The 27111-nt window shown below is 39.6% G+C and overlaps 1 protein-coding gene across 2 annotated transcripts; it reads right to left on the minus strand.

Annotated features, from left to right (window-relative positions):
• On the minus strand, positions 1 to 24279 carry VSTM2A (V-set and transmembrane domain containing 2A). Of its 2 annotated transcripts, none has more exons than XM_086469446.1 (5): positions 24201 to 24279; positions 21326 to 21492; positions 20375 to 20425; positions 16677 to 17013; positions 1 to 89 (listed from the first exon to the last, which is right to left on the minus strand). In XM_086469446.1, the coding sequence occupies exons 1-5, from the start codon at positions 24277 to 24279 to the stop codon at positions 1 to 3; spliced, it is 723 nt and encodes a 240-aa protein (XP_086325572.1). The 2 variants fall into 2 exon arrangements, with proteins under 2 accessions (XP_086325572.1, XP_086325573.1); XM_086469447.1 differs by lacking the exon at positions 1 to 89 and adding an exon at positions 135 to 211.
• Between the last annotated feature and the right edge of the window lie 2832 nt (positions 24280 to 27111).

A 27111-nucleotide genomic window follows, 5' to 3' on the forward strand; every position in this document is an offset into this window, starting at 1 on the left:
TTAGAGTACATTGGGTGCAGAGTGGTGGTTGGAGGTTAGGGTCAACTTTGCTGTCCGCTCCGTGGATTTTACAGGCGATTTGCTCTTTGCTTTAAGAAGAGAAAGTGATATTGGAAAAAGTCAGCACTTTTAGATTAAAGCAAAGCACCCTTCACAAAGCCACAAACAAGAAGCAGGACAGAAAGTCCATGGCTTGTAGCTATCCTCGCACCTGCGGAAGAAGTTATAAGATATTCGCTCATCTTGCAGATTTCCAATGCTCCTTATAAGGCTGTTTTAAACACATACATTTATATATTTAATTAGCTCGCCAGGTTGGCTCTGGTGCCCATGAATGTCTTGGCATGCACTGCAAATAACAACACATACAAAGTATTTCAGTCCCAGGGAGGTCTTTTTGTTTTGCTTTGCTTTTGTATCTTGTCTGTCTTTTTAAACAACATTATCCAGTGAAACCATATATCAAGAGGAACAAACCCAAACACCTTCCACCTCAGAGTGTTCTTTACAAAATCATTTCCAGCGTCACATCATTGACTGCTAACAAAAAAGTCATCTAGTGACTAAAGTGTGTTTTCTTGTAAAACAGAAGAGACACTGGCAAATGGCTGTGCTATTTACAGGGGGGAAACAGAATGCTAAAATGTTTGAAGTATTTATATTTGAGAAATTATATTTTACCATTTTTTTTTCTTTTTAAAAAGCTATGAAAACAATGGTACATTTAATTATTTCTAAAAACATGACTTTGTATTACAAGTATGCTATCAGAATAAAAACATTCAGAACTAGACTAATTAAACTGAAATGTTCCCACATCAAGGACATGAGTATTTAGATGTCTTATATACCAAGTCTCAGAGCTTGAATTTGAAACACTTGGAATTTGAAACATATTACTCAGAATTTGAAACATATTACTTGAGGTGAAAACCATAAATTTAATTTGGTTACACTATAAATAAAAGTTTCAATTATAACAGGTTAATGCATGATTAATAGGTTTTATAACTGTGTTGTATACTTGAAAAGGATGAATGTTATTGATGGTTACAGGCATTAATTCTATAAAGTAATAATGATATTATAAGCAGTCCATAATAGTGTTGCACTTTTAATAACTAGTTATTTTTTTTAAAAAAATCTATTAATCATGTTTAAGCTTTTTTTGGTAAAGAATCTAATATTAAACCGAACACTGGATTCCATTGCAGATCCAAAAAGCACATTTATCTTCTTGTCAAGAATACACATAATGAAAGCAAAAAGAACTCAAAGCAAATGCTCATTTCATCAAGTTTTCAGATTTCTCTGTATTGGCCAACTATGTAAGTGCAGCAAGTAGTATTTATGTTCCTGTCTTTAGTAATTTTTTCACTTCAAAAATGGGGATTAAACTAAATCCCAGATCTCTGAACACTGCTTCCTTTTGTAAATACATGGTCTGAGATGTTGCATACATAGTAGTTACCATAAAAGACTTAGTTCTCTGTCACATACACAAGAGCTTCTAAGTAACAGTGATATTTCAATTATCTACATGTGAACTGAATTTCTAAATGAGTATTAACTTTTAAACGGATGCATGTCTCAAAGACATTACTAAGTTTTTCAAAGATGTCCAAGGGAGCTCTGAGCCTAGTTCCTACTGAACGTAGACAAGTGTGGGAAGCCTACTTTTCTTTGGCCCATCTGATAATGCTAGCCTACATGTACTACACTACAGCAGTTTACTGGGCTTCTCAAAACACTTGTTCTGTTTTAGGAACAAGCAAACACGCAAGCAAATTTGCTGTAACTTCTTCCTGTGGGTTTTTCTCATACAGGTAGTATTTACAAGCTTGAGCCCAAGGGTTGAGTTCAGTTTCTGGTTTTGGTTTTATCACAGCATGGCTTTGTTCTCTCTTTCATATAAGGTGTAAAATTTGTCATTTGACAGATTCTTATAAAGGCTTTTCTGTCCCTGAGTAGATTAGCAGAATCTGGTTAGAACCTTTGCTTGTATTAGATCATTTAATGATGTATTGAATTATTTTGACTTTTTTTATTCCTTTTAATTATTTTTTTGATTGAACTAGAGAAATACACTGCTCAAGACAATTCTAAAGAGGCCTTTGGAGATATGTTTCTCTGCACAAATTATGTACAATGCAAATAAGGATAAATACCCAGAAGAGTCTTGTGGATATTTTTTAAAGAGCTTTTTTAGCGATTAATAGCATTATAATTTGAGAATTTGAAAGCTGTAATGTGTGGAAGAGAAACAGTATAATACTAAATACTTTTGACTTAAACTATTTCACAGTGGGAAAAGCAGCACCACAATATCTGCAGGCAAAGCATTCTTTGTTTTTTTGTTTTGTTTTCCTTTTTCTTTCAATATGACAATCTAGATCACAAATTAGGGGTCGTATACTGCATACATACGATAACTTTTTTATTTATAATGTTCAGTCTCTGTATAAATCACAACCTCACTCCAATTCACATCACATGTTCTATGTGCATGTTCTTTAAACAACAAGTTCCTTTATTTTGCAAGAGAATTAGGTTAGAGTACGTACAGTAAGTACAAGCTCAAGCAATACTGAACACGTGAGAAAAATGTAGGTGAAATACAACAATTTCAGCTTCTAGGTGAAGTAAGACTGTTATGATTGTTTGAAATCACTGTCATAAACAGTGTCTTCTGCATGGTTTTGGGAATGGATTAGTATATTCTAATGTCATATCAGTTTGCTATTTACCAGCTTAATAGTTTCCAAAACTCTGTCTAACCCAGACTGATACATTTTCAGTAATATATCACCCCAAATAAAACTGACTTGCAATATACAGTGACTTATATAACTATTAGGTGCACTGTGATCTTTCCAGTGATTCTTTATGAAATACAATTAGAATTTAAATATACTGAGGTTTCTTTTTTTTTTTTTTTTTTTTTTTTTTTCTGGAGATGTGTAAAAGAACTGTATTTGGTCTCTCATGAACCTAAGTATTTATTTAGATTTTGGAAGGCTGAAAGCTGCAAATGCAGAACAATAACATAGCAATAAAACAGCCTTTTAGATATTTTTCCTTTTTCTGTTCTGTCATATTTGCTCATGTTCTATTATTTTGGTTTCCATATTGATAAAGGATAAGCGACCAGAAATAGTCAGAAATTTCCATTTTGATTGTAAATCAGAGATTTAGTTTCACAATTTTAGACTTAAGTCAGAGGTGAAGTACAAATCAGAATCCAAATCAAAATGTTTTGAAAATACAGAGTATCCAAAGTCAGAATTTTCATGCAGTTATGTACAGTTCTGACCAGGACTTAGTATTACTGAAACTGCGAGCATGGTAATGTAAGTACAAACCTGTCGATATGGCTGTGGATTTGCTAAATTGATTACTCATTTCCCCACCATTTCTAACATTATTTTCTAATTAACATAATGGGAGCTAAAAGAAATTTTATTGCAGGTCAGGAACACTGGGAAAAGCTGGACTACAATTACATTACCCTCAAAGACAGTAATCTGGACAAAGAATGGTAGTATGTAAACATATATTATTTCTATATTATAAACTCTACTTGATGAGCAGGTCAGCGATTCTCACAATTTGACCTATCAGTCACTGGGATCCAGCGAAATTCTTCCTGTAAGATGCAAATGCCTATGTGTTGTCTTCTGCTTCCTGCCACTGACATACACCAAAAAAACAAACGTCCAGGAAATACTTAGCCTTCTCCTGTGAGCAAATGTTGTATTGCTAAGGGCATGTGATCATAAGCTTCTGTGCAACAGCATGAAAAAGTAGTTCATGCCATTAAACTCTATGAAACAGTGATTTATTGAAATATGTGATTTACTTAAACGCTAGGAAAACAGAAAAAACAGTAATGATAAGTAATTGTGAACTTAGTGTTTAAAATAACAAAATAATGTCTGTCACAAATGCTGAACCACGTTTCATGGCTCATAGTGTATGGACCAAGTAGCTAAACTTGAATTTTGTTCTATTAATGAGATTAATTTTAGAGCATCTAAGAATAAAATAAAGCCAGCAGAGGTTATAAATGGTTAGTAAACCCTGGTTACTCATTGCATGCCTGATTGACTATAATCACTCGCTTTCACTAAGATATTGATCAGAGAAATTTTGTGTAAAAATACATGGGAATTTGGTACGCAAACAGATAAAAGCAAATGCTGGTTTCATAATTCTTCCCATATATTTTTCACAGCTGGACAAAACACTGATTTGTAAACTAAGCAGCTGCCTAAGGCCTTACAGTTTTAGGACCCTCTATTTGTGAGACTCCCTTACATGGTTAACTGCCTTGGGTCTCAAGCAGTTTGCATCTGTAAGAGTTGAAGTTCAGCAAGTTTGGGGAATACATATTCGGCTTGTGATGGATATGAGTTATTTTTATTGTACTACTTGTTTCTGAAATCACAAAGGTGTTGAAACCTTGGAAGTTTAATTTTTCAGGAATTTATGCTGATATTTTCCATCTTTAAGTGACTGGTTTACTGTTTTGCAACACTTGGCTTCACTTTATAGTGTTAGATTTGAAATAGATTTCAGATTTGTCAGCCCCATATGAGACCACATGAAATCATGGCTTTGTATTATGTCCATGTAAAGTATGTAAAAGTTCATGAAATACCCACCTTAATTTTACTGGGGATATTAATGAACTAGAAGATTCACTGGAAGACATTTGCGGTTTTTCATCCATAAGAATAGATGAAACCAAGTATGGTTGGTTTGATTTGAAGTTCTATTTGAATATGTCTTATACAGGTTTTAAATAAATAGATTCTTTGTCTCTGGCCTACCAATTACTATCATTTTTATTACTCTGAACTACAGAAATCACAGTTACCTATAGCTCTCCTATACTGCTGGAATATATGCCCACACTCAGGAAGAAAATTTCCCTTCCACAAATGTAAGGTCCCCTTTTCCCTCCTCAGGGGAATTAATTCTCATGTGTGTTTTAAGGTTCAATCACCTGTGTTTGATTTTGGGGAACTGAATGACAAAAGGTGAGCCGTAAGTGTCATATTCAAGACTCTTAATGACAATACTTTTGCTTAGGCTTCCAGTCCATCTTTCTCCATTTGCTGTACAGTAGTCAGCTTAAAATAGTGTAAAGTGCTCATCACTGTCTTGGGCAAACATACCATGCAGGGCAAACGCCAGAAGTAAAGTTCTGAATTTCGGGGGGGGGTTTTGCATTTTGGAAGAAAAATACTGCTTCCAGATTAATAGAAATTTAGAACAGGCTGTGTACCGAATTTCCTGAAGTCTACTTAGTCTTCACGTCCAGCGTGTAGCTCTGTTCACCTGATGTGAGTTCATTTTATGCCAGTGATGCTCAGAAGATCAGGTGGGGAAGAAGGATAGGATCCTAGATGTATGGGTATTCCCTAGCTTTCACTAGGCAATGTGCCAGATCAACAGAAGTATTCAGTCCTCTCAAGGGGGAAAAGAAAGTGACAACTTTCCAACCCTGAGTAGGAAGAGAATTCTGCCAGACATTTAAGCCACAATAACTCCTGGACCTTTTTCTGGTCTAAGGCAGGTCACAGCCTAACTTGCTGACAGCTACACCTAAGGCTGTGTTCTAATGCATCTTGAGAGGGAAATACTTGGCAGAGAAAAACCTGAGGAGGCTTCAAATACAGGTAACATAGTAAAATGACATTTGGCTTCAGGCAGTTGTCCAGAACAAGCCATAGCAAATCTATAAAATGACGATAGATAGCAGTAAGAAGGGAGAAAGAAAGAAGAATGGGACTTTGACATGCAATTTCACAACACTGAGATGGTCAGAAGTAGAATTATGGGTATGCTGATGTGAATAAACATGGGATTTTACATTCAAACCGGTTTCTACATCATCCCTTACATTAACCCATACCTAGAGGAACATGGGTGATGGTTTTCTTTTTAATTCTTCAAACAGTGCTCATGTTCATCTGTCATTCTTTAACCACTTGACTAGAACTAGGCTTCCTAATTGGGCCATCATGCACTATGAAGAAGCTAAAATGTTCTCTAATATCATTGTCAAAGATGAAAATGAGATTACCAAAATGATTTGACCCTGTCATCCTTTTACCTTGAACAGGTAGGAGGTAAGGGTGAGATCCTTAAACAAATAACTGAAATGGGAAGTGCATCAGTATTTATAGATTTGCATACTCTCCTGATGAAAATAGCCAAAAATCACTGTTGAGTTTGAAAACAATCTTTCAGGAAGATGAACTAGATAGTGTAGTTGGTTTAGTCCACCTCTAGTGTAATTTTTGCTCTCTGTCATGTCCTTTATCCTATAATTCACAACTTCCATTCTCATCAGTGCATTTCCTTCTGTTTTCACATGTAGATTTGTTTCAATTGTGTTAATACGTAGTTTAGGACTAAACAATAGTTTACATACTAGCATGATTAGGAAATTTTGATACAGTCTTGCATTGGCTTCATGAGTGTCATTCATTTCTGTAGCAGTGATCCTCAGTTTTGTTCAAAGGCTTATGCTTCTTGGAAACTTATTTAGGCTGTTTTGGTCTGAAAGTGAGTCTAGCTAGCTGGACAAACTATCCCATCAAAAATTCAGCCTCTGAATTTTTAATTTCCCTGACATTTTCATGTGATACACCCATAAACAAGTTTAGAGTGGTAAAGTTGCAGTACGTTAGATATCCATCTGGTGAAATGAAGTGTAGATGAACTGTCTCTGCAGGTGATATGTGTGGTAAAGCATGTCAGAGTCAAAATTATTTTTGAACCTAAGGCACAGAGTTTCACCTTTAAACATACCCAGAAGTATATTCCTCCTAAAGGCTTAAAACTTTTTTTTTCCTGCTCAGCTACCTCAAATTTTACTGTGTTCAGACAAGGATACAGTGAGTTCTTGATGTCTCTGAATTGTTTAGTGGTTGTACAACTACGACTACTTCCATCACTATATACTTATTATTGTGGAAGCCTTTTTGTCTTGGTACTCAAACTTCCGTGACTGACTTTCTTTTCTTAGGAGAACGACATTCTGCCTACTCGAGGCTCTCAGTCACAAATGTTCAAGCATCAGTAATTTGTATCAGACAGCTTAATTCTCTTCCTCCCTTTAATCAGTGTTTGAGCCTGAAAAGTTTTAAAGTTTTTTTTGTTAGCAGGGTTTTTTTTTCTTCATGTTGAGTATCTCTTCACATGTACAAGTAATGCACTGATTTCAGCCGTTCCTATTTCAGCGAGAGAGTACTTTTTGGGAAAACGGTTGCTAAGAGAGGTTTTTGCAAATAGTCTGTGAAACAGCTGTTTAAATAAAACTAATGTGAGCAGCAGTCCAATATCCAGTGCCCATTGCAACAGTTAAAAGCTGAGGGGGAGAGGGGCAAGCTCAAGCAAACGCAGGCCCTAAATTTGTTAATTGGTATTGTTTGAGAACCACTGGCAGAATGCTTTATGACTGCTCTTATCAGCACTGAGCACCTTTCTCTCTCATCCTATCCCTGAAAACCATGGATATAAAATATCTTAGATGCTTTTTTATGTGCAACAGAAAAATATGTAAACCAGTGTATTTCTATTTATCTGTATGAAATGGCTGATTCCAAAGTAAATGCATTATTTTGTGTTTGTCATGTGGTAACCTATCCTCATCCATTTACTTGCACATAGTTATGCCCCATGCTAAATGAAGGTGAGAATTTAGGCTGTTAACAAAAATTCTTCTTGAATTGACTCTTTTGTTAGTAACCAGTTTCTGCTGTTGTAACTAAACATGGCTCCAGCACAAATTGCCCAGCATTTTTATTATGTATATATAAAATGTGTGTATATTTGATATAAGCCACATTGTAATTAAACTGTTAATAGAGCCATTTCTGAGAGATATCATAAAGTTGCAATGACAGTTTTGCTTGAAGAAAAATAGAATTGAATTAATCTTTTTCTTCCTGTGTTTTTTGCATCCTGTTCATCTTGTCATCAGAAAAAAATCTTAAGTGGGATGATACTTAATGTTACTCCATCATCTTCAACAGCACAGTAATACCAAGAAAAACATATACAAAGAGGGTTATTATAACATAGACAGAAGGAAAATTATCATTCTTTGTAAATATTTCAGCATGAGCTATTCAATCCCTTTTCTCGGTTTTCACACCTGACACTGCTTAGGCTTATGTTTGACATACAGTCAACCTGATCTTCTTCTATTTATATCACTTATATAAGAGCTATTTTCATGGAACTCAGCTAAGCTCCCATTTATCTGTACCCATCTGACTGGATGAGTCTGTTTTCTTCTGTCTGATTCCTAGATGGTAACTGTTTTGAGGCAGGGACCATTCTTCTGATCCTTTGTTTGCCTGGTGGATAATGCAGTTATAGAGATTAGAACAATGCTCTGGCTAACAGAACATATCTCTGTCTAAGGGCTGTGACTCATGAGCTCTTAATGATTTTAGCTGGAGCAGTTAGTGCCTCCATCTCTTCATCTCCCCCTCTTATGGAAATTAAAACCCCAATAGTAGGAGAGATACAAGCAAATCCCATGTCATCTCTTCAACTATTTCAATTTAACTACCTGATGTTTTAGTTTATCAGCTGTCATAGAGGCTTAATTTAACACTCAACACTGTGAATTAGGAAAGCTGAGGAGCAGGCACCTATTTCCATCTGCCATCTAGGTTTGGGGCAATAACTTCTGGTTGGGGCAAGACAGAGACTTTTGGTGACAACGTTTTAGACTGTAAGAGCTAAATCAGAGTTCACAAGTCAAAGCCTTCACCCATGCTACTACTGTAATACAAATAAAAAATTTGTTATCTGCCCTACAACCACAGTGCACGAGTTCGAAAATGGTGGATTGTGAGGATGAAGCTTGAAGTATTTGTGCTGAACCCTTTGTTAATTCTATGTTCTTCACATTCTATGCTGTTGAAATTTTCTACTTTTTTTCAGATTTTTTTTAGCTTTCTCATTACAGTTCTGAGATGTGGGATCAGTCATAATCATGAAATGGCATTCATCATTGTTCAGACTCTTCAGGTATAAGATGGTCACTGATCAGTAGATATTGTATGCATGCAAATAATTAAAGAGTGCAAAATACTGTCATTTTAGCGGTTTCAGACAGTCACGATGATATGTAGCCATATTCTCAAACAGTATTATTCTGCTAAAGGGCTTTGCATCACGTGAATATCTAGTTCTCTGTGAGACCTACTGCTAGTTCTTGGCTTCATAATCGATTTATTATTGCTCCTTGACAAAACATCTTGCCCTTTTGACTCGTTTTTTTCAGTTGTACAGAATGAACTGCAGGTGGATACACATCCTTCTGTAGTCATGCAGAAGTCACTTTTATAGTCATTATAGCCCTATGGCTGTGATTCGGTGGCCAAAATCCTCAGTGAGTGTCACAGGCAGCAGCAGCAGCAAAGGGAATAACAGCAGTGGAAATAGGGCTGGTAACAGAAGTAGCATCCAGATTTACTATTTGAATTTTTGTTGCTGTTCGTATATATGAAATACTGGGAATGCTGGCTGTGGCAGTGAACTTTCACATTTTTATTCTTCTTAGCACATCAGAAGACTTTGTTCCAAGACAGTAGTGTTTGTTGGTAGGTGGGGGAACAATTTTCAGTTAGGTGGATCAGACTGGAACACCCACACACAGACAGCAAGTTGCACTGCCAAAAAGTATGATGGTAACTTCCTTATAATAAAGTAAAATGAAGAATTTGTGGTAGAGTCTTCTCTTCACAAGGCCAGCAGAATGATCAGCTCTTCAAATGACATCCGACGTTATCACCAGCAAAGCAGGATTAATTGATTATTACTGTAGCTGTAAAGAAGGTTATGTGTCTGGAATATCTGAAGATCATGAATTATTTAATCAAGCGGAAAATCCTTGTCCAGAGAATAAGAAAATACTAAGAGTACTGAGCTTTCTAGCTAGTCCAGCCTAAGGTTTCAAAGATAAACATTAGAAAAATGTTGACCAAAGTTAAAGAAAAAGCACACAAAAACCCTGAAGCAGCTAAACCTACCACCAAGAATCTGAATGAGCTGAAAATAGCAGTTTTCAGGCATTTTCCTTTCCTTCATTCTGCTCCCAGACAGCTTCAATGTGCTAAACTTCTTTAGGTTGTACAAGCTGGGTAAAGCTTAGATTCTTCTTATAATTCACTCTCACTTTACAAGTAGCAGAGAATTCATCTTCATCCTCATGCTTGAGCCAGATTTTTTTTGTTATTATAAACGAATGCCTTTCTTTTCACTTCAGCATAGTTGTATCCATTGCAACCAGCAGATAATTCTACCCATTCTTTTTAATTTTAAGTGATGCAAAGGATTTTCATAATGAAGTAGGGCATCATAGATGGGAAACTTACTGCTTCTCTTCTGAAACAAGCAAAAATGTCCTCTGCTTTGCTCTATATGTGTCAAGTAACAAATGGGTTGTGTTCTGAAGCAAGGAAATCCCATCAGTTATTTGAAGAGCAGGCCTTGTCACATATGCTGCAATCTCTGATGACCCAGTGCAAGGTGCCTGATTGTATAGCAATGAAAAGCAATTTGAGTGAGCTGACAATGCATAAACAGCTTTCCCCCCCCCCCCATTTTTTCTTTTCTTCTTTCTTTTCTTCTCTTTCTTTACTAACTGTGTGGCCCATCTGTATTGTTTCCAATGGTTAATTACCAAAGAAGGTTATATTATGCAGTAAGAACAGAATGACCGATTCTGCTACTCAGCGAACTCCTGTGGGGTTCCCTACCAGATCTTTATATATCTGTTTTGTTCTAAACATGAGGTGAGTTTGACAGGTTCATTTTTAAATGTCTAGAAGAGAGGAAGAGATTTGATTAAGCATATTCTTTCTTTGGTAACAGTGGCAGATAGACAGCAAGATATACTGGTAAGGTTACTAAAAGAATAGGAAAGATCTCAGTATACATGTGTGTAGATAAACAACAATATAGATGGAAAAAGGGCAAAATTAGTTTCTTAAAATTTGTGTATTTAGTTCCTGCTGTGTCTGTCCTCAGTGTTTCTGGACTGGCTTCGTCGGTGGCAAATACGTAGTGCAGCATCTAAAGACAGTTTTCCATGTTTTCATGCATATAACCTGTGTGGTATCTGAAAAAACAACTGCTCAAGAGTAGTCCAGGCTATGTCTGAATAATAAAAATGGCTAACTGACATGGAGTCCCCTTTCCTGTACTAAGCTCTTTCTAATCTGCCACTACATGTTTTCTCAAATTCCCTCTTACTCCTGGTTTTGGTTAGCTAAGCTTATTTAACATTTCTTTCCAAACACCATCATTTTTACAAGAATATGAGTTACAGTGGAGATAACATATTTTTAAGGACAGAATCCATGATTATATGAACAAATCTGAGAAGACACGACTTTCTTCTATGATTCAGTATTAGTGCTTAACCACAGGCATAACTAAGGATGCATTCTGATTTTAGAGAGGATATGTTTCAAACTAAGCATATCCAGTACTCAGTCTGGCATGGGCATGAGGGATTGAACAACTGTTTAAACTTGTAGAGCAACAAAAACGAACACATATCGGTTAGTGAGTGCTTTCTCTTCTTGGTTCCTGAACTTGTGTTTTCATAAGAGGGAAATAAATGAATAGAAAAGTGTCAGTGGTGTAGTATCAGCTATTGGCAATGGTAGTGAGGGATGGTTACAAAAAGTAGATACCATTTTGCATGTGACAGGAGTCAGAACTTCAGATCCACTGAAAACCGTTTATTACTAAGTTCATTTGGACTAAATACTGGGAATAGGAGTTTAAATACTTGTATGCATTTGGTTCTATTAGTAAGTATGCACATACAAGAAACTGTTGAAACAAACCTAAGGCAGTTGTGAGTTCATTCTATATTGGAAATACTGGTCTTAAAAAAAAAAAAAAAAAAAAAAAAAAAAAAAGTTAGCTACTGCTAAGACCTTGCTTTGTCAATAAAGTTATTTGGAGCAGATTAGCACTTGTCAGAAGATGCTTGCAGTTTCAAGGTCAACAACTAACTGGCTAACAGGGCTACATCAATTAACATAGTTAGAACTTATTCCATTATTTCAGAGAAGCTACAAACTGGGCTGGCTTCATTTCAGGAAGAAAGAACCAAAGTGTAAGTTTCAAGTGAAAACAGAGATTGTAGTGTATACAGGTATAAAACAGGTTAGTCCTTGCATCATCGTTTTGCAAGAATTTCTGAGAACAGTGAATAAGGTTCAGAATAAGAACAAAACTCTCATTTGGCTTTTGCTTTAATGTAATCCTAAGGAAACAGAGACTTGACTTTTTGCAGTGCAACAATCATAGTAAGGGTTGGTGCCTCCCAGCCGTATGGGTACTTACAGTTTCTAAAACTGCAGCCACAGAAGCCAAAGTCTTTCTCTTAGTTAAGAAAGCAGTAATGTTTGCTGTTGCCTTGGTGGAGTCTGGAGCAAACATTCTGTCCCTTCACTTTAAGAGGAGATGTAACATAAAGGAAAAGAAAACAACCAATAAAGAAGCACAGAAGTTGGTTTATATCCCAGAAGATCTCCCAAATTGGACATAAAATTTGTGCTTACAACCAGTTGATGATAAAAGATTCCTGGATTCTGTAGATAAAAATGGGGGCTGGAAGGAATGTCATCATTTTATCGGTATTGACAGATTGAAGAAATATGTTTTCATCCTCTCCTTTTGCATTCACGCCTGATGATCACCTCAGTGTGATTTATGATGCCAAGAATCCATGTCATCCTGTCTTAAATAAGAACCACTTTCTCCTTTGTGCTCTTTTCCACGTCACTCACTGCAACTCTGCCATCATCACAGGAACAGTTTCAGCATGTAGTTGGGTTAATAGTTGAATTTGTTACTTCAGGAATGAACAAAAAGTTGCTAGAAATGTGTAGAGTCTATACGTAAACAGTCAGAAAACAGACCTAAAGTCACTTCTTCATTTGCAGTTATTCCTCCTTGAGTTCTCTGAGCCTGATCTTCTCGGGTCTGAAAAGTAACTAATGGCTTTAAGTGCTTTAACAGAGCATTGGCAGAACAGGAGGAGTTTGGGCCATACACACAATCTCAGCACATCAAATTCTGCAGCCCTTTGTGTTGCTGTAAATGTTGAGTGACTTGAATGTAGGTAGCAGTTTGTTTAGATTTATATCCATGCAACAGTGAGACTTGATACAGCCTGTGGATTATTTAGCTTCCTTTTATCTGAATTCTTTGCAGCTCTTCGACCTCCGTTAATTACAACTTTGCTTAGAGTTACAAGACTCTGTGATAATTCCATACTTTTACCTTTGGACTAAGATACATTGTTATGAATCAGGCAGAAAAAAAAATGCGTCACTCCACCTACATAGGACATTTTCTGGATATATGCAGATTAGCCTGTCAAATTACTCAGATTCCTGTTAAGCTGTGATGGCTTACTTCATTTGCTGCAGCCCATGAATATGAAACGAAAGGGTCAAGCTGTGTTAGCTTTGACTTTTTCTTTTCTGACTTTTTTGACTTCAACATTTAGTGCCTCTCAGTATTATCTGAAGACTGTCTGTGGGAGGTGTTCTCTTTAGCTTTCTTCCTATATTGAATCTCCATTACACTAACAATAACAAATATCTTTTTTACATTCACATAGCATTTTTCAGAGCAGTGCAAAATGCTGAATGGACCTCATATCACTTTAATTTGTCAGCCCTGGCTATATAGTTTCCTCATACTTATCAAAGATATTCTTACTTTTGAGTAAAAGAAGAGAACAGCAGAAATATCTGTTCAGTCGATACATGCTGATATTTTAAAATGGCAGTGACTGTAAACTGCTTTTCTAGAACTACCTATTAAATATCTATTGTTAAGAAATGAAATGCTGCAGTGTGCTTCAGGACAGAAGGGGTTAAGTAGAGTGCTATCTATCTTTCAAAAATAAGTTTTGGGGACAAAATATTCATATAACCTTACATTAGCAGCCGAGTTCTTCAGAAATAGCTGAATGCATATTTCCCAATACTTTTGCAGTGTCATGTTTCCCTCTGCTGTAAATGTATTTCTCAATAGTCTGCGAGCATGGCAGTAAAATTTATTGCTTGCCAATGACTATGCACTGGCTCTCTAATATTGGAGAATATTTTATACAATTACCTATGGTTAGTAGTACTTCTCACTTTAAACAGAATCGCTGAAGTCACTGTATTACTCAACATGAACAAATACATCACAATTGCTGCCTATGTCTTTTAAATACAAACGTGGTTAATAGCAATAAATTTGTATTCAACCATGTTTCTGTGTTCTAGGCTGGATAGATACATTGCTTACATGTAATGTAATCTCACAGCAGTCTTGTGCGTGCATATAGAGTCAGCATGATGTTGAAGAGGGGAAGTTTCTCATTTGACAGTATAAGGAGGTTGTGTTGATTTGATATCATAAAAAGAAAGACTATTACTGTCTGTGACACCTCCTTTTTGCTTTTTGGAGGTCTCACAACTGACATCTTTCCTTCCTCAGCTGAAGTTGGTCCTCGGACTTACATAGAGCTAACTTGCCTTGTGCTTCTGTGGGTATTTTTATTTGTGTAAAGTGAGTGTAAAATGGAGTGAAAATACAAATCACATCATAGCTGGAAAATCAGGCCACATTTTCTCGAGTAAAGGGAAGTAAATCTTGGTTCTCGTCAAAAGTATCTCCAGTAATTACTGCGTAGCAAGAGACCAGTAAATTGAAATTAAGCCTAACACTGATTCTTGGTACACTGTTCCTTCAGTAGACGAGTTACACCTCTGATGAATTAAGCATTAATCTGTGCTTCATCACAAAACAAATTAATTAATAAACTAAATTATATATTAAACGTTTGAATTTTAAAATTTATGATTGAGATTGTCTGTATTTGCTCTGCAATAAGCTTTGCTCAAGTAAAAAATTAGAGATTAAGTTTTTCTATGTTTTTTAAAATTTCTTTTTTCTACAGGGACCTTTTCACGTAATAACCTGCTAGCTCTCAAACAGTAAATGTCCTGTAATCAGGCAAGACATTGCTTGGACTAAAGACATAAACAATATTATAGATTTAGTTATATATCCAAAGTGATTCAGTGTACATACTTTGGCCGCAATGCAGTGTAGTCTGTAGTTATGTATTTCATAATCTTCTGACTATTTTAATTAATTTAACATAAAGCTGAACAAAACCCAGAGTTTTCACTTTACAGACAAGTCTGCTACATTGAAATATATGAGTTGAATGGAATACATTTCTCTGAAAGGAAAGCCAGGGTAGAATGATGATTTTAAATCGATTGAAATATTTATTGTCTTCTAGCAGATTAAAATTTTTTGGAAGAGCTAAAAAATGAAAGTTGCTCCATTTCAGGGAAAGAAAACTGAATGTAACTTTTAAATAATTTTTTAAAAATGTATATAGAGGTAAAATGGGTGGTAGTATATGCATCATATTTTCTAGTAGCAATAAGAATTTTCGTTTGACTAATCATACTGTTCCAATCTGTAATGAAATATATTTTCCTTATCAAAATGTTTTTGTAATAGTATGCCTGTAAGATGAAAGTGATTTCACAAGAGATGTGCTATGAAATTTGTTGTATTCCCACTTTTGGTTTTGATGACGTGACATTTGCTAGCAGAAAATGATGCATCAGAACAAACTAGGCTAACTTCCATTATATAATTTAAGCTAGGTTGTGATCTCCTGCCTTACATTGGCCCTCAGTGTAAACAGAAGTAACCCAGAAATTGCTAAACTTGCACAGTTTGTTTTCCAGACGATTTTTGATCATTTACAACATTGCAATTTGTTATCTTGTCCCTCTCTCTATTGCCATCATAGAGTGGTCAATGTCTGCACGTCCTGTATATTCAAGTACCTTCGCGTAATTGTGAATTTTACTGTATTAATATAGAAAATGAAGACTTACATTGCTTATAGGTTATTTATACAATGCTATACAAAATCTCCAAGACAAAATATGTGGTATGTTAACTTCTACATGACAGAAAATTGAGGCATTGCTATTTTAATATTTTCTTCAAAGCCAGCGGTCAAGCAGATGAAGATGACAAACCCACATTCTCGGACAAACCCATGGTCTTTCCAAAGCCTAAATCTAAGGTCTGCTTAGATTTAGAAGGCAAGTTCCCTATGAAAATGGATTGATACTGAAAATAGATTAATTTCACCAAATATTAAAGACATAAAAGACAGGTGATTGGTGTAAATTAACTTCAGAACAAACACTTCTGGATGGGTGTTTTTCTTAATTTATCATGCACAGCCATCTTAAGATGAGATGAGTCATTCTCTGACATGCCCCTTTCTCTCCTCACACACTACAGTGAAAGCTAAGCTTCAATTAGAGAGCTAACCTTAGGTGGATAAAACCGGTGGAGATAATATCCACATACAGGAATTCAAGGCTTTTTGCTTCTTCTGCCCAGAAACTTATTCTTCAGCTTTTAGGGTGTAAGGAGAGAGTAGAAAGACTAGAGCCAGAAAGAAGGAGGAATAAATGAGCACCACACTCTTCCTAGTCACAATTCCTGGTTACCTTGTTGAGTTAGCCTCCTTTTACATGCTGGTAAGCAATCAAATGAAAGCTCAAAATGCTTTACCATACCTGATTGTGGACTTTGTTTGGGGATTTTGGCTGCTGCTTCAGGGCTGGAGGTGGTACGCACACGCTGATTGGCAGAGTTATGGATGCTACTTGGAACAGCTGCTGAGATGTTTTTGCGAGGTTTCATGTCTTGCAACCACATTGGAGATGCCTCAAAGGCTTGCATTCGCCGAGAGTGGCTGTTAGCATTAACTTTGAGAAATGCCTGGGCCTTGTATTCCTGAAGGTCTCCATAGTTGGCATCGGTCACCCTGCACTCGTACAAGCCTTCATCCTTTTTCCTCACTTTCGAAATCTGCAGCTTGTGGGAGATGTCATTCCCTTGTACTTTCACTGTCTGCAAATTTGCCAGAAAAAAACAAACGAACAAACAAACATGTTTTCAGATATTATTCTTTCTCTGGGAAGACTCTAGCGATGTAGAGCCTGTCCAGAGAAGTCAAGTGCCAAATTAATCAGCGGTGTGACTGTGCTTGCTGCAGGGAAGTTGTATCAAGGATGAGTATGATTATTTTTATCTGTAAGGGTGTCTGACATCTTCTTTCCAAAAGTGTTTAGGTGGTTTGCTCTGACATGCTAATTGGCCTCAGACAACAAACTACCATACTCATTCCAATTAATTGCTTAAGATCACAAACATTCTTAATGAGCTTTCTTACATAAACCTAATATCTGTGCACTTCATTGGTAAAACCTTTCCAGCTAGTTGGCTTTATTGAATAAGTCAGTTTTTGAACTAATGCATTAAAAATTTTGTTGGAGATATTTGTTAATATTTAAACTTCTTTAATAACAGTTTATTAGATTAGCTTGTAATCTTCACTGCATTGAATCTACATATACTTCAATTTGTCTCTTTCAGGCATGTCCAAACTTTTGATAGTTTTTGTTTATTTACTGTGACAACACATCTTGTGTCAAGTAGTTCCTTTCGTCTCATTTATACAAGTATGTACTTACTAGGAGTCATATATCATTTCTGCAGCACATATTCAAGATCATTTTAAAAGTTGTCAGTTAAAATAAGACTCCTGATTTATTTTTAATTGCTTTTAATATCTAAGGGTAACATAACATTTTTAATTAAAACACACATGAGTAAATTATGCATCCAGAAATATGTGATAGGTATTAAGATGCATTAGGAAAGGTCACACAGATTCCTTTCATGTTCACCACTTTAGAGAATTAACGTTGAATTATTGTTATTGGCTGTTATTCTCTATCTGGATTAACATCTGTTGCCCCACGCAAGTTAAAGGGATTCAGTGGGACAGAAAATTTTAGCTTTGAAGAACTCCTGAACCTGGTTTATTTCCTCTGTTACATAAACATGGATGCAAGTGTTGCTTTGTGTCATAGCGATGACGAACAATGAGGAAACATCAAGGTGCTGAAAACATGGTAGATCACAAAAATGAAGAACTGTTAGATTGAAACTAGGCACATGTTACTAGCGATTATACAACGCATTGCTTCTGATAGCTTGGCATGCTGTAATCACCAGTGTTGGCAAAGCACCTATTCTGCCTGCTTGATAAATTGAAGAGCAGTACTTGTGAATACATTATTGCTTTAAGGTACTGGACAGACTTTACAGCCTATTGTGTTGTATCCAGCTCTGAATTTATACTTGGCAGACTGAGTTGAAAGTATGGATTGCATACTTTCAGGCATAACGTATGCAATATTAATTACACAGACAGTGCTGGATAGTCATTTAAACCATATTCAATAACAATATATCTCTACCAAACAGCTCATATTCAGCAAAAAGGATTAAAGAAGTTTCATATGAGTGGAAAGAGGACCTGTAGATCATATTCTGCCTTCATTTGCTCCCATGCAATATCTGTAAAGTTAACAGTGTTGCACAGAATTAGTGAAAAACAGAATTTGTTTGTGGTGTTGCATTTGAAATTTAGAAATTTTCATAGTCACGATGTATGCATGTTTTCAATTTATACTTGATTATAATTTAAAACCAATAGAAGTGGTGTATTTCAGTACAGTTTAAAAACATGTCTATATATTTTACTACTCAAAGAATTTACTAAATGCACTTAAAGGTTTGCTCTCCTCTTCAAGATACTTCCTACTAGTTCCAATGGAGACTATTGTGTGCCTTCAAGAAATAGAAAAAGGAAGGCTACATTTGTAACAAGAGTATTTAGACTGCAAACCTAATGTTGACTTTTTTTATTGCAAATATAAAATGTTTTATGCAAGCTTATAAAAACTCTGTATAAATAACCCATCATGAATTATTAACATACATAATGAGAGAAAAAGGTTTTTAACTTGAAAGATGGGACAAGCTTTAGAGCCTATAGTCGTCACAGAACTTATGGGTTACTACGGGGATTTTGAATGAGCCAGTATTGATAAGGAATAAATTGGCTGCTAGCACTATGTCTAGTGGAATAGTATCCAAAGGCCATATGTGGGCCTCATTTGTAAGATAGTCTATAAATGTAACTGAAGACATAGTCCTTGACACAAATCATTTATGGTGAGGAATATGATAGGAAATGTAAGTATGGCTAGAATAGGTATAATTTTGAATATAATCTATCTGAATTGTCATTTATAAATGCCCTTCAGCTATACCTAGTTGCACTTTGACCTGATGTAATTACTTGGTTAGCTGTTTGTAGGCATCAAAGAGCAGCAGAGTGAAGGATTTAATAGAAATGATTCATGTCTGTCTGTTACTGTTCTAAGCCTTGCTGGTACTTACAGTCTTGGCTGCAGCTAAAAGGCACTTTCCAAGGGACTGTGTCTGAGAAAGGGAAAACACCTTTGGGCTCATAAGGAATACCCACGATGCAGTATCTGCTAAGTATCTGTGTCTTTCCGCTGCAGTGAGCACCACACCATGACCCCTCCACCACACATTTCTTGGGACACTGAGGGAGGAGGGTCTGAAGTCTTCTGAAGTCAGGGACTGCGGCTATGCCTGACTCAGGATATGGGGCTGCTCAGGAAGGCATCCTTTCCCTGCACAAGGGCTGGAGGATGTGGCTTATAACTTTGTTGAGACACACTCTGGTTTAATCTCCAAATGGCAGATTGAGTAACTTTGGTGTCAGAACCTCATTTTCCTAATAAAGAGTCTCAGTGGCCAAGAGTGGAGATTACTCCCAACAGGGAGGTCTTGTCCAAAGACTTTCCAGGTATTTTTTTCTGCCAGTGGATATGAACCTGGGAAAGGACTCATTTAAACAGCCGAACACCCCACTGAAGGAAAGCACAGCTTCACGGCCAAATTTCATCCTTAGAACCAGCTTTGGAGCGCTAAGGCAGCCTCAGCTGTTGCCCAGGTTAAAGGAAAACCAGAGGTACAAGGATGGGTGCAGGTCACCTGCTTCACGGGGTGGAAACAGAGGCTGCGAAAGGTCTAGCTGCCTGGGCCTCGCTTGCTGATGCTTTCGTGCCCAAGGGGTCCCCAGGGGTGCGGGCTGCGCGGGGCAGGGCTGTCCTAGCACCCCTGTCCGGGCCGGCGAGGAAGGAGCTGCGCGCTGCCGGCCGCCTGCCCGCCGACGCTTGCGGTGCGGATGGGGAGGGGACGCGGCGGGGAGGGAGGACCCGCCTCGCCTCGCCCCGCCGTGCCTCCTGCCCCCGCGGTGGGCCGGATCCGGCCGAGGAAAGACCCTCCCGGCCGGCGGGGGCTGCCCGCGCCGTGCGGCGCCACTTACGCTGATCTTGGTGCCGTCGCTGTCCAGGTCCCGCTCGGGCAAGAGCTCCACCTGCAGGGAAAGGAAGCGCCGCCGTGGGTCGCCGGCCCCCGCCCCGCCTCGCCCGGCCCCGCCGCCGCCGCCACCGCCCCGCTCCGCGCCCCGCTCCCCGCCGCGGAGCCCGTGGAGCGGCCGGCGCGCCGCGTGTGCCACCTGCGGGCCGCGCCGGGGAGAGCCGGCAGGGGCCGCGGGACACCCCCAACTCCACACCCCCCCACACCCCCCCCCAGCCCAAAGCGCGGCGGAGGGGCACGGCCCGCCCACCGGCTCGCTTCGAAGCTGCTGAATGCCCAGGTCGGCGCGGAGGTGGCAGCGGAGGAGGGGAGGAGCGGCCCCGGGCGGCAGCCTAAGTGGGCATGGCCCCCCTCTGCCCCTCTCGGAAGGCTGAAATTGTATGATTTTTGGGTTTTCGCTTCTTGGGGCGTCGGTGCTCCCCTGCTCTGCCCCGGCCAAGTGTGTGCCCTCCTGTGGCAGCTGCATGCAGAGTTAGGGCTGCCAACTTGGCTGCACCAGCTGTAAATTGGAGGGCACGTGTAGGATACTGCCATCTGGGAAATAAAAAATTCCCACAGGAAGCAGTCTCTGAGCAGTTGCTTTCCAAAGAGAAAATGAGAGAGAGAGAAAAAAATAATAAAAAATTAGACTTTGGAAATCCTTGTGGTTTTGTGAACGTCCCTAGCTGCATCCTGAGAGTGACAGGCACCAGAGGCACCATCCCTTGAGGGGGGCGTTTTTCTCTGCAGGTTCCTGTGCTGTTATTTCATGGTCAAAATTAGGTCCCTGAGGAGATCCAGAATGTCCCACTGCTCCCTCCCTCTCCCCCCTGCTCCTCTCCTTCCTTCCCTTCCTCTCCACCCCTTCTCCTGTGGCATTCCTGGGTGGTTTGGGGACCTCATGGCAGAGGATCAGTACCTGAGTGCCTGTCACCTCAGCTCCAGCCTCTTGGTCCTCAGCTGCCCGCAGAAACCACCACTGGATTTCAAGGTACACCGAAGCAGAGCCACTTTGGAAAGCACAAGACATCTCCACGTTCTGCCCTTCAGTGGCCGTGACATTTCGGGGAAACTCAGTGAATTTTGCTGCAAAACAAATGCATAACGTGTTGGGATCTCCTGTTACCTACTCATTGTTTATTCTCTGCTTTTTGTGTTGCCTTTTTTCTTCTGCCTCTTTGTCCTTTTTAATTAATTTTTTTTTTTTTCCTTTTCTTTTCTCATTCCCCCTCTTTTCTGATTTGCCAGTTTCCCCACATGTTATCTCCCCTGGTTTCTCTCACACCCAGGTATGCCTTTCCTCCCTTATGCACAAAACCACCTTCACACTCTAAGCTCTGCTCATGGGAAATGCTATAGACCCCCCTGCTTGCTCCCATGGGCTAGCAAAGTTTCATGTGACTAGGTCCGAATACCCTTGGGCAGAATGCAGTATTTCACCAGACTCACTGAGGGAATTTGTGCAAGACCAGTTTGGAAGAGGAAAAGAAAATCAAACAGATTTATTGTATTTTGTAGGGCTGAGCTGAAGACATGCAAATTGTTCAACCTTCCATAGCTGGCTGAAGCGGCTGTTGGAAGGGGCACTCTTCTGAGGTGTGGGTTACGACCACGCATCAAAATGCCTGTTTCAATGGCTTCACATGAGTTAGTTACTCTTTCTGAGAGCCTCTGCTTGCGTAATCAGACCAAGAAACAATACATCCTCAGTCCTGGCAAACACTTTCTAGCACTAACCTTTGTCTTTGTATCCCAAGCCTTTAACAAACAGGATCTGCCCATTTCGTGTGTACCACTGCTAGGTTTAAAAACTAATCCTGACGGACATAGTCCAAGGCACCAGTATTTCGTTAAGTCTCAGTCTTTACTTCCTTCTCATCCTTTCCTATAATGCACTTTAAAATTGTGCAACGTAATGAAACAAGACAGTCAAGTGAGGGAGACTACAGACAAGCAATGCGATAAATAAAACCCGTGTTTCAAGAAAAGGAAAATTTGGAAAGACCGTGCAATGTTGCTTTCTGCGTGCATTGTTACAGATTGACTAGAGCGTATTATGATGCAAAGGAAATATTGCTCGTAGTCTCCTCCCCTCTTTCTCTCTCTTTATCCAGCCTTCCTAGCTAACCTGGAATTGGTGGGATAATTTAGCAATACACTCAACCAGTGTTACTTCTTTTTCCCCGTACATTTGTGCTTGGCAATAGATCCTTAGCAAAGCCACTAGCTTTATGTTTCACGGTGTCCCATTTTTTGCCTCCCGCCCCCCCCCCCCCCCCCCCCCCCCCCCCCCCCCAAGCCAGCGATTGCTAGTCACCGAGTTAAGCTGACAAAAGGACTGTGCATTCTGTGCGTGCGGGGCTTGTAAGTTTGTTTTGGGAGATTTTCGGTTATGTGCTTGCTCGTTACCTCCCCTCCTGGTCAGTGCGTGTGAGTGGTGCGGGGGCGCGGAGGGGAATACTGCCCGCGTCTTCCCCGGTCGCACCGCCAGGCGCAGCCCCGCATAGGCTCGCAGAGCCGGCGGGGTCCTGACGACAGGGAACGGCGAGCGGGGAACCGGGGGCGGCGGGCAGCGGGAGGGGGCAGCGGGCGAGGGCAGGGCAGAGAGCCGGGGGCAGCGGGCAGGGAGCCGGGGGCAGCGGGCAGGGGGCAGCGGGCGAGGGCAGCAGGCGAGGAGCGGGGGCAGCGGGCAGGGAGCCGGGGGCAGCGGGCAGGGGGCAGCGGGCGAGGGCAGCAGGCGAGGAGCGGGGGCAGCGGGCAGGGAGCCGGGGGCGGCGGGCAGGGAGCCGGGGGCGGCGGGCAGCGGGCGGGGGGCGGGGGCAGAGGGCAGGAAGCCGGGGGCAGCGGGCAGGGGGCAGCGGGCGAGGGCAGCAGGCGAGGAGCGGGGACAGCGGGCAGGGAGCCGGGGGCAGCGGGCAGGGAGCCGGGGGCGGCGGGCAGGGAGCCGGGGGCGGCGGGCAGCGGGCGGGGGGCGGGGGCAGAGGGCAGCGGGCGGGGGCAGCGGGAGGGGGGGCGTCCCCGCAGGATCTGTCCGTGGTGCTGACAGCGTCGCCGCAGCCTCGAGGTCCCAAACAACCGGTTCCTGCAGCGCCGGGGCTGCTTGAAATGCAAGGCGCGCCTTTTGGCGAGGAGGCAGGAAGGCGACGGGGATGGTGGGGGAGGTCTTCAAAGAAGTCGATTTTGTCTTTTTCTCCCTTTTTTCGGTTTTTTTTTGTTCTTTTTTTTTTTTTTTTTTTTGGGGGGGGGGAGGCAGAAATACACACTCACAGAATCGAAATGAAGGTCTGACTCTGAGATTGCAGAGCAATTGGAGAGGAAAGGGGACGCAGTACGAAAGGAGACTGCAATATTTCAAGGGAGGCAGTAGATTTAGCCATCCGGTACTTGGTCTGAATGCAATAATTACGCATGCACGGGTAGGTGTTTATTGTATGCGTACATGCATGTATACAAACATGCACAACCCAGACACATGTATGTCCATTCACCAACACACCTCCACTCTTCTGCAGAGTGTCTGTTATTTCCCTCTTTGCAATCAAGTAAAGGAAGCCTGTGCTATTCCCACTTTGGGGAAACTTCACACTTCTGTTCCTATTTACAGACAATTTTTAGGCTAAATATAAACGTTATGCTTTGTGTCCTCATCTTCCTCATCTCCTATTCATTGTGGTTGTTTTCCTTCTTTTTAATCTTTTCTTCCTCGTGCCCCCCCGCCCCCTGCCCCCCACCTCCTGTTCTCAGTCTGTTTAGCACAGAAAAACACACACACATTTGACAATAAGTGATCTTACCTTGGGTAGAAAGTCCTTGTTGAATATACATAACTGAAAAGAAGAAGAATCCAACATAAGCTAGGAAGATCCCCATCATTCCAAGACGAAGAAGAAGTCACATCAGGGTAAGAAAAGCCAAAGGTGCCCTCAAAAAAGGAGGAATTGGTGTATGAGTGTGTGTATGTATCTCTAAATATATGAACAGAAAGAGATTTTGAAATGTTACAAAAAAGCTCTGTATCGTAGCCCTAGCTGCGACACTGGCAGCATTCTGCTACTCAGTGGAGTCTTTTTCTTTGGGAAGAGCGAGTATTGCAATACAGTGTGTTTCAGATCAGCTGTCTCAGGCGCTGTGTTGCTTGAAGTCCAGATTCAGACTAACAAAAAAAAAAAAAAAAACAAACCCGTTGAAAAGTGGGTATCAGCTGCCTTCTGTGCCTTTTTTCAGCTACCTGGCAGCTTCGTCCAACATCAGCTCTTGCTGCTCAGGATGGCGTGATGACTGCCCTCCCTATACACTGATCCAGCTTGGGAAGAGGGGAGTGGGGGAAAGAAACGGGGGTGGGGGGTGGGGGGAGAGAAGTCTGCTGTGCTTGTATTGCTTCAACTTTTCCTCTAATGGCTGCGATAATGCCTTTAACCCTTCCCTCTCTCTCCCTGTGCTCCAGACCTCTCTACCTGTTCTGACTTCTAGTGGTTCTGATGCTGGGGTAAAGCTGGGCTTGCCTTGCCTTTTTTTTTTTTTTTTTTTTTTTTTTTTTTTTTTTTTTTTTTTTTTTTTTTTTCCCATAGTGTACAGCTTGTGATTGTAGAGACAGAGAGCAGGGAGCCTTTATTGTACTGATGTAATCTTCAGTCTTACATCCCAAAACACTCAGTGGCTAAGAGGGCAATGCAGTGGTTTGATTTTTGGTGAGTTAAGCTGTTTCTGTTTTCTCCTTTTTCTCTCCCTCTTACAGGGTCTGAGGGGAAAATAGTTACTCAGTAATCCTATTGCACTCGCTATTGCCTGCTCCAAATAACTATGCTTTTAGCATCTTACATCAAAATGTTGTTAATTTTGTCTTCAAAGGCAGATAAAGAAGATGATACTTACAGTGTGCTTAGGACACATGCATTTATATAGATTTCTATGGAAAAATATTTAGCTAGATAAAAATGGATTTTGATATCCTACAGATTACTCACAGTAATATATATATATATTTATGTACACCAGAGAAGGTTTTTACAGCATAGTAAAGAATGCTTCCTCCTGCAGTGAATGTTTCCTTCTCTCTTCCCTGTTTCCTGACTATGTATATTAGTAATGTTTAGACAAGAGACTAACCTTGACTGTATTAGGTGTTCAAAACACCCTGAAAAACATCTGCACTGAGGGAATTTCTCTGACTAAAATCATCGTGATGTTTGTAGTAAGAAGCCTTCTATAAAGTGCTTGTTGCACTAAACAAGCACCAAATACCTTCACAAGGCTGAGACAAAGACTAAATAGAATCTGAAGAGAGCACCTGATAATCACTCAGACTGCCAGATAGCTGAACTTAACTGCTAACCACAGACTAAAAAAAGATACAAGCCATACCAAATTAAAGAGAATTTTATCCGTATGGGCAATATGTTTTCTGTCAGATGCAGAACTGGACAGGTTCTGTCATTCCTGGCAGTGGGATGAAGCAGTTCCACAATTGTACAAGATGTAACTTTCGTCTTACTTACTGCACCATCCGAATGATTACATGCATACAAGACATCGGACATAGCTGCAGAGATCTCTTTCACAGAACTAATACCATCTGACTGGAGAACAATCCTTTTGTCTACATTTTAACTTTCATTTGTTTTATAATTGTATGACTTCCCATCATTATTTATGAAAATAAGGGAGGCATTTCCCCATGGTAATGGTCTATTCCATTGATATCATATCTTAAGCATAGCAATAATTCTCAGTAAAAAATGAGTACAATAAATAAAATAAAATTTAAATTATTAAAATGATCCCCCAAATAGGAAAACAATTATGTTGCCTGAAAGATTTTCCATTATCATAGAGTTTTAATTACTTTAAAGGAGGTCATGATGGATATATTCAAAACCAAAGAAAACCTGCAGCACAAGTCTTTAAGGGTGGTGGACCTAAATTATCTGAAGTAGCCAAAGACTGAGTGATTCAGTGATTGCACACACGCTATAGGGGTCTTCACAGGTTCAGATGGTGAATGTTTCAATAATTTCTATAAAAGAAATCAGATCCTTTTCAGATGGGCAGCCAAAATCCTAAGTCACTCCTGAAAATGAAGGCTGATTATAGGATTCACTTCAAACCCATGTACGTCATCAGTAATCAGTTGAAATTACAAATTAGAGACATATTATCAGCAGCCAAGTTAAATGTAAATTAGACAGGAGGAAAAAGAATCTAAGCAGCATCACCTGGTTTAGAAGGAAAGCAGAAAACAAAAATAGATCACTTTTTTCCCCTCTTTTTTGCCTATTCCAACTCAAGACACTTGATAGGTACATTTAATTTTATCAATTTGTAATTTAGAAAAAAGAATAATTCTCCCAAATACCTTGTGGTCAATGAAGCTAATGAAATCTTAAATTACCATCACAGGAAGGTACAAAATAGTATATATATTTATTAAAATATCAAATCAGAGGATGTATTCATTAAGAAATGGATTTAAATGAAAGAATCCTAAAACTTGGTTACATATTTATTGTTTTTACTTTGTTCATGTGCTGCAACAAGCCACATAATTCTGTCAAATATTGCAAACACAAAACAGAAATAACCCACTTCATCTATCAATGTTAAATTTCACCTTGATGGATATGGCTTGTCCACAATCAACCACGCTGTATGAATCTGGGCAGTGAATGTGTCTAGTTACCTTGTGTGAAATCTCTTCCTTTTATGCTG

This window comes from Leptosomus discolor, chromosome 8, assembly GCF_034619465.1.
Source record: "Leptosomus discolor isolate bLepDis1 chromosome 8, bLepDis1.hap2, whole genome shotgun sequence".
In the NCBI taxonomy this organism is placed as follows: Eukaryota; Metazoa; Chordata; class Aves; order Leptosomiformes; family Leptosomidae; genus Leptosomus; species Leptosomus discolor.

Excerpts from the sequence above, each read along its gene's own strand:
- VSTM2A (XM_086469446.1), bottom strand. The coding sequence starts at position 24,279 with ATGATGGGGATCTTCCTAGCTTATGTTGGATTCTTCTTCTTTTCAGTT. Across the intron at positions 21,493-24,200 it reads ACAAGGACTTTCTACCCAAG|CAAAATTCACTGAGTTTCCC; the intron begins GTAAGATCACTT and ends TTTGTTTTGCAG. Across the intron at positions 17,014-20,374 it reads GCGACGGCACCAAGATCAGC|ACAGTGAAAGTACAAGGGAA; the intron begins GTAAGTGGCGCC and ends GCAAATTTGCAG.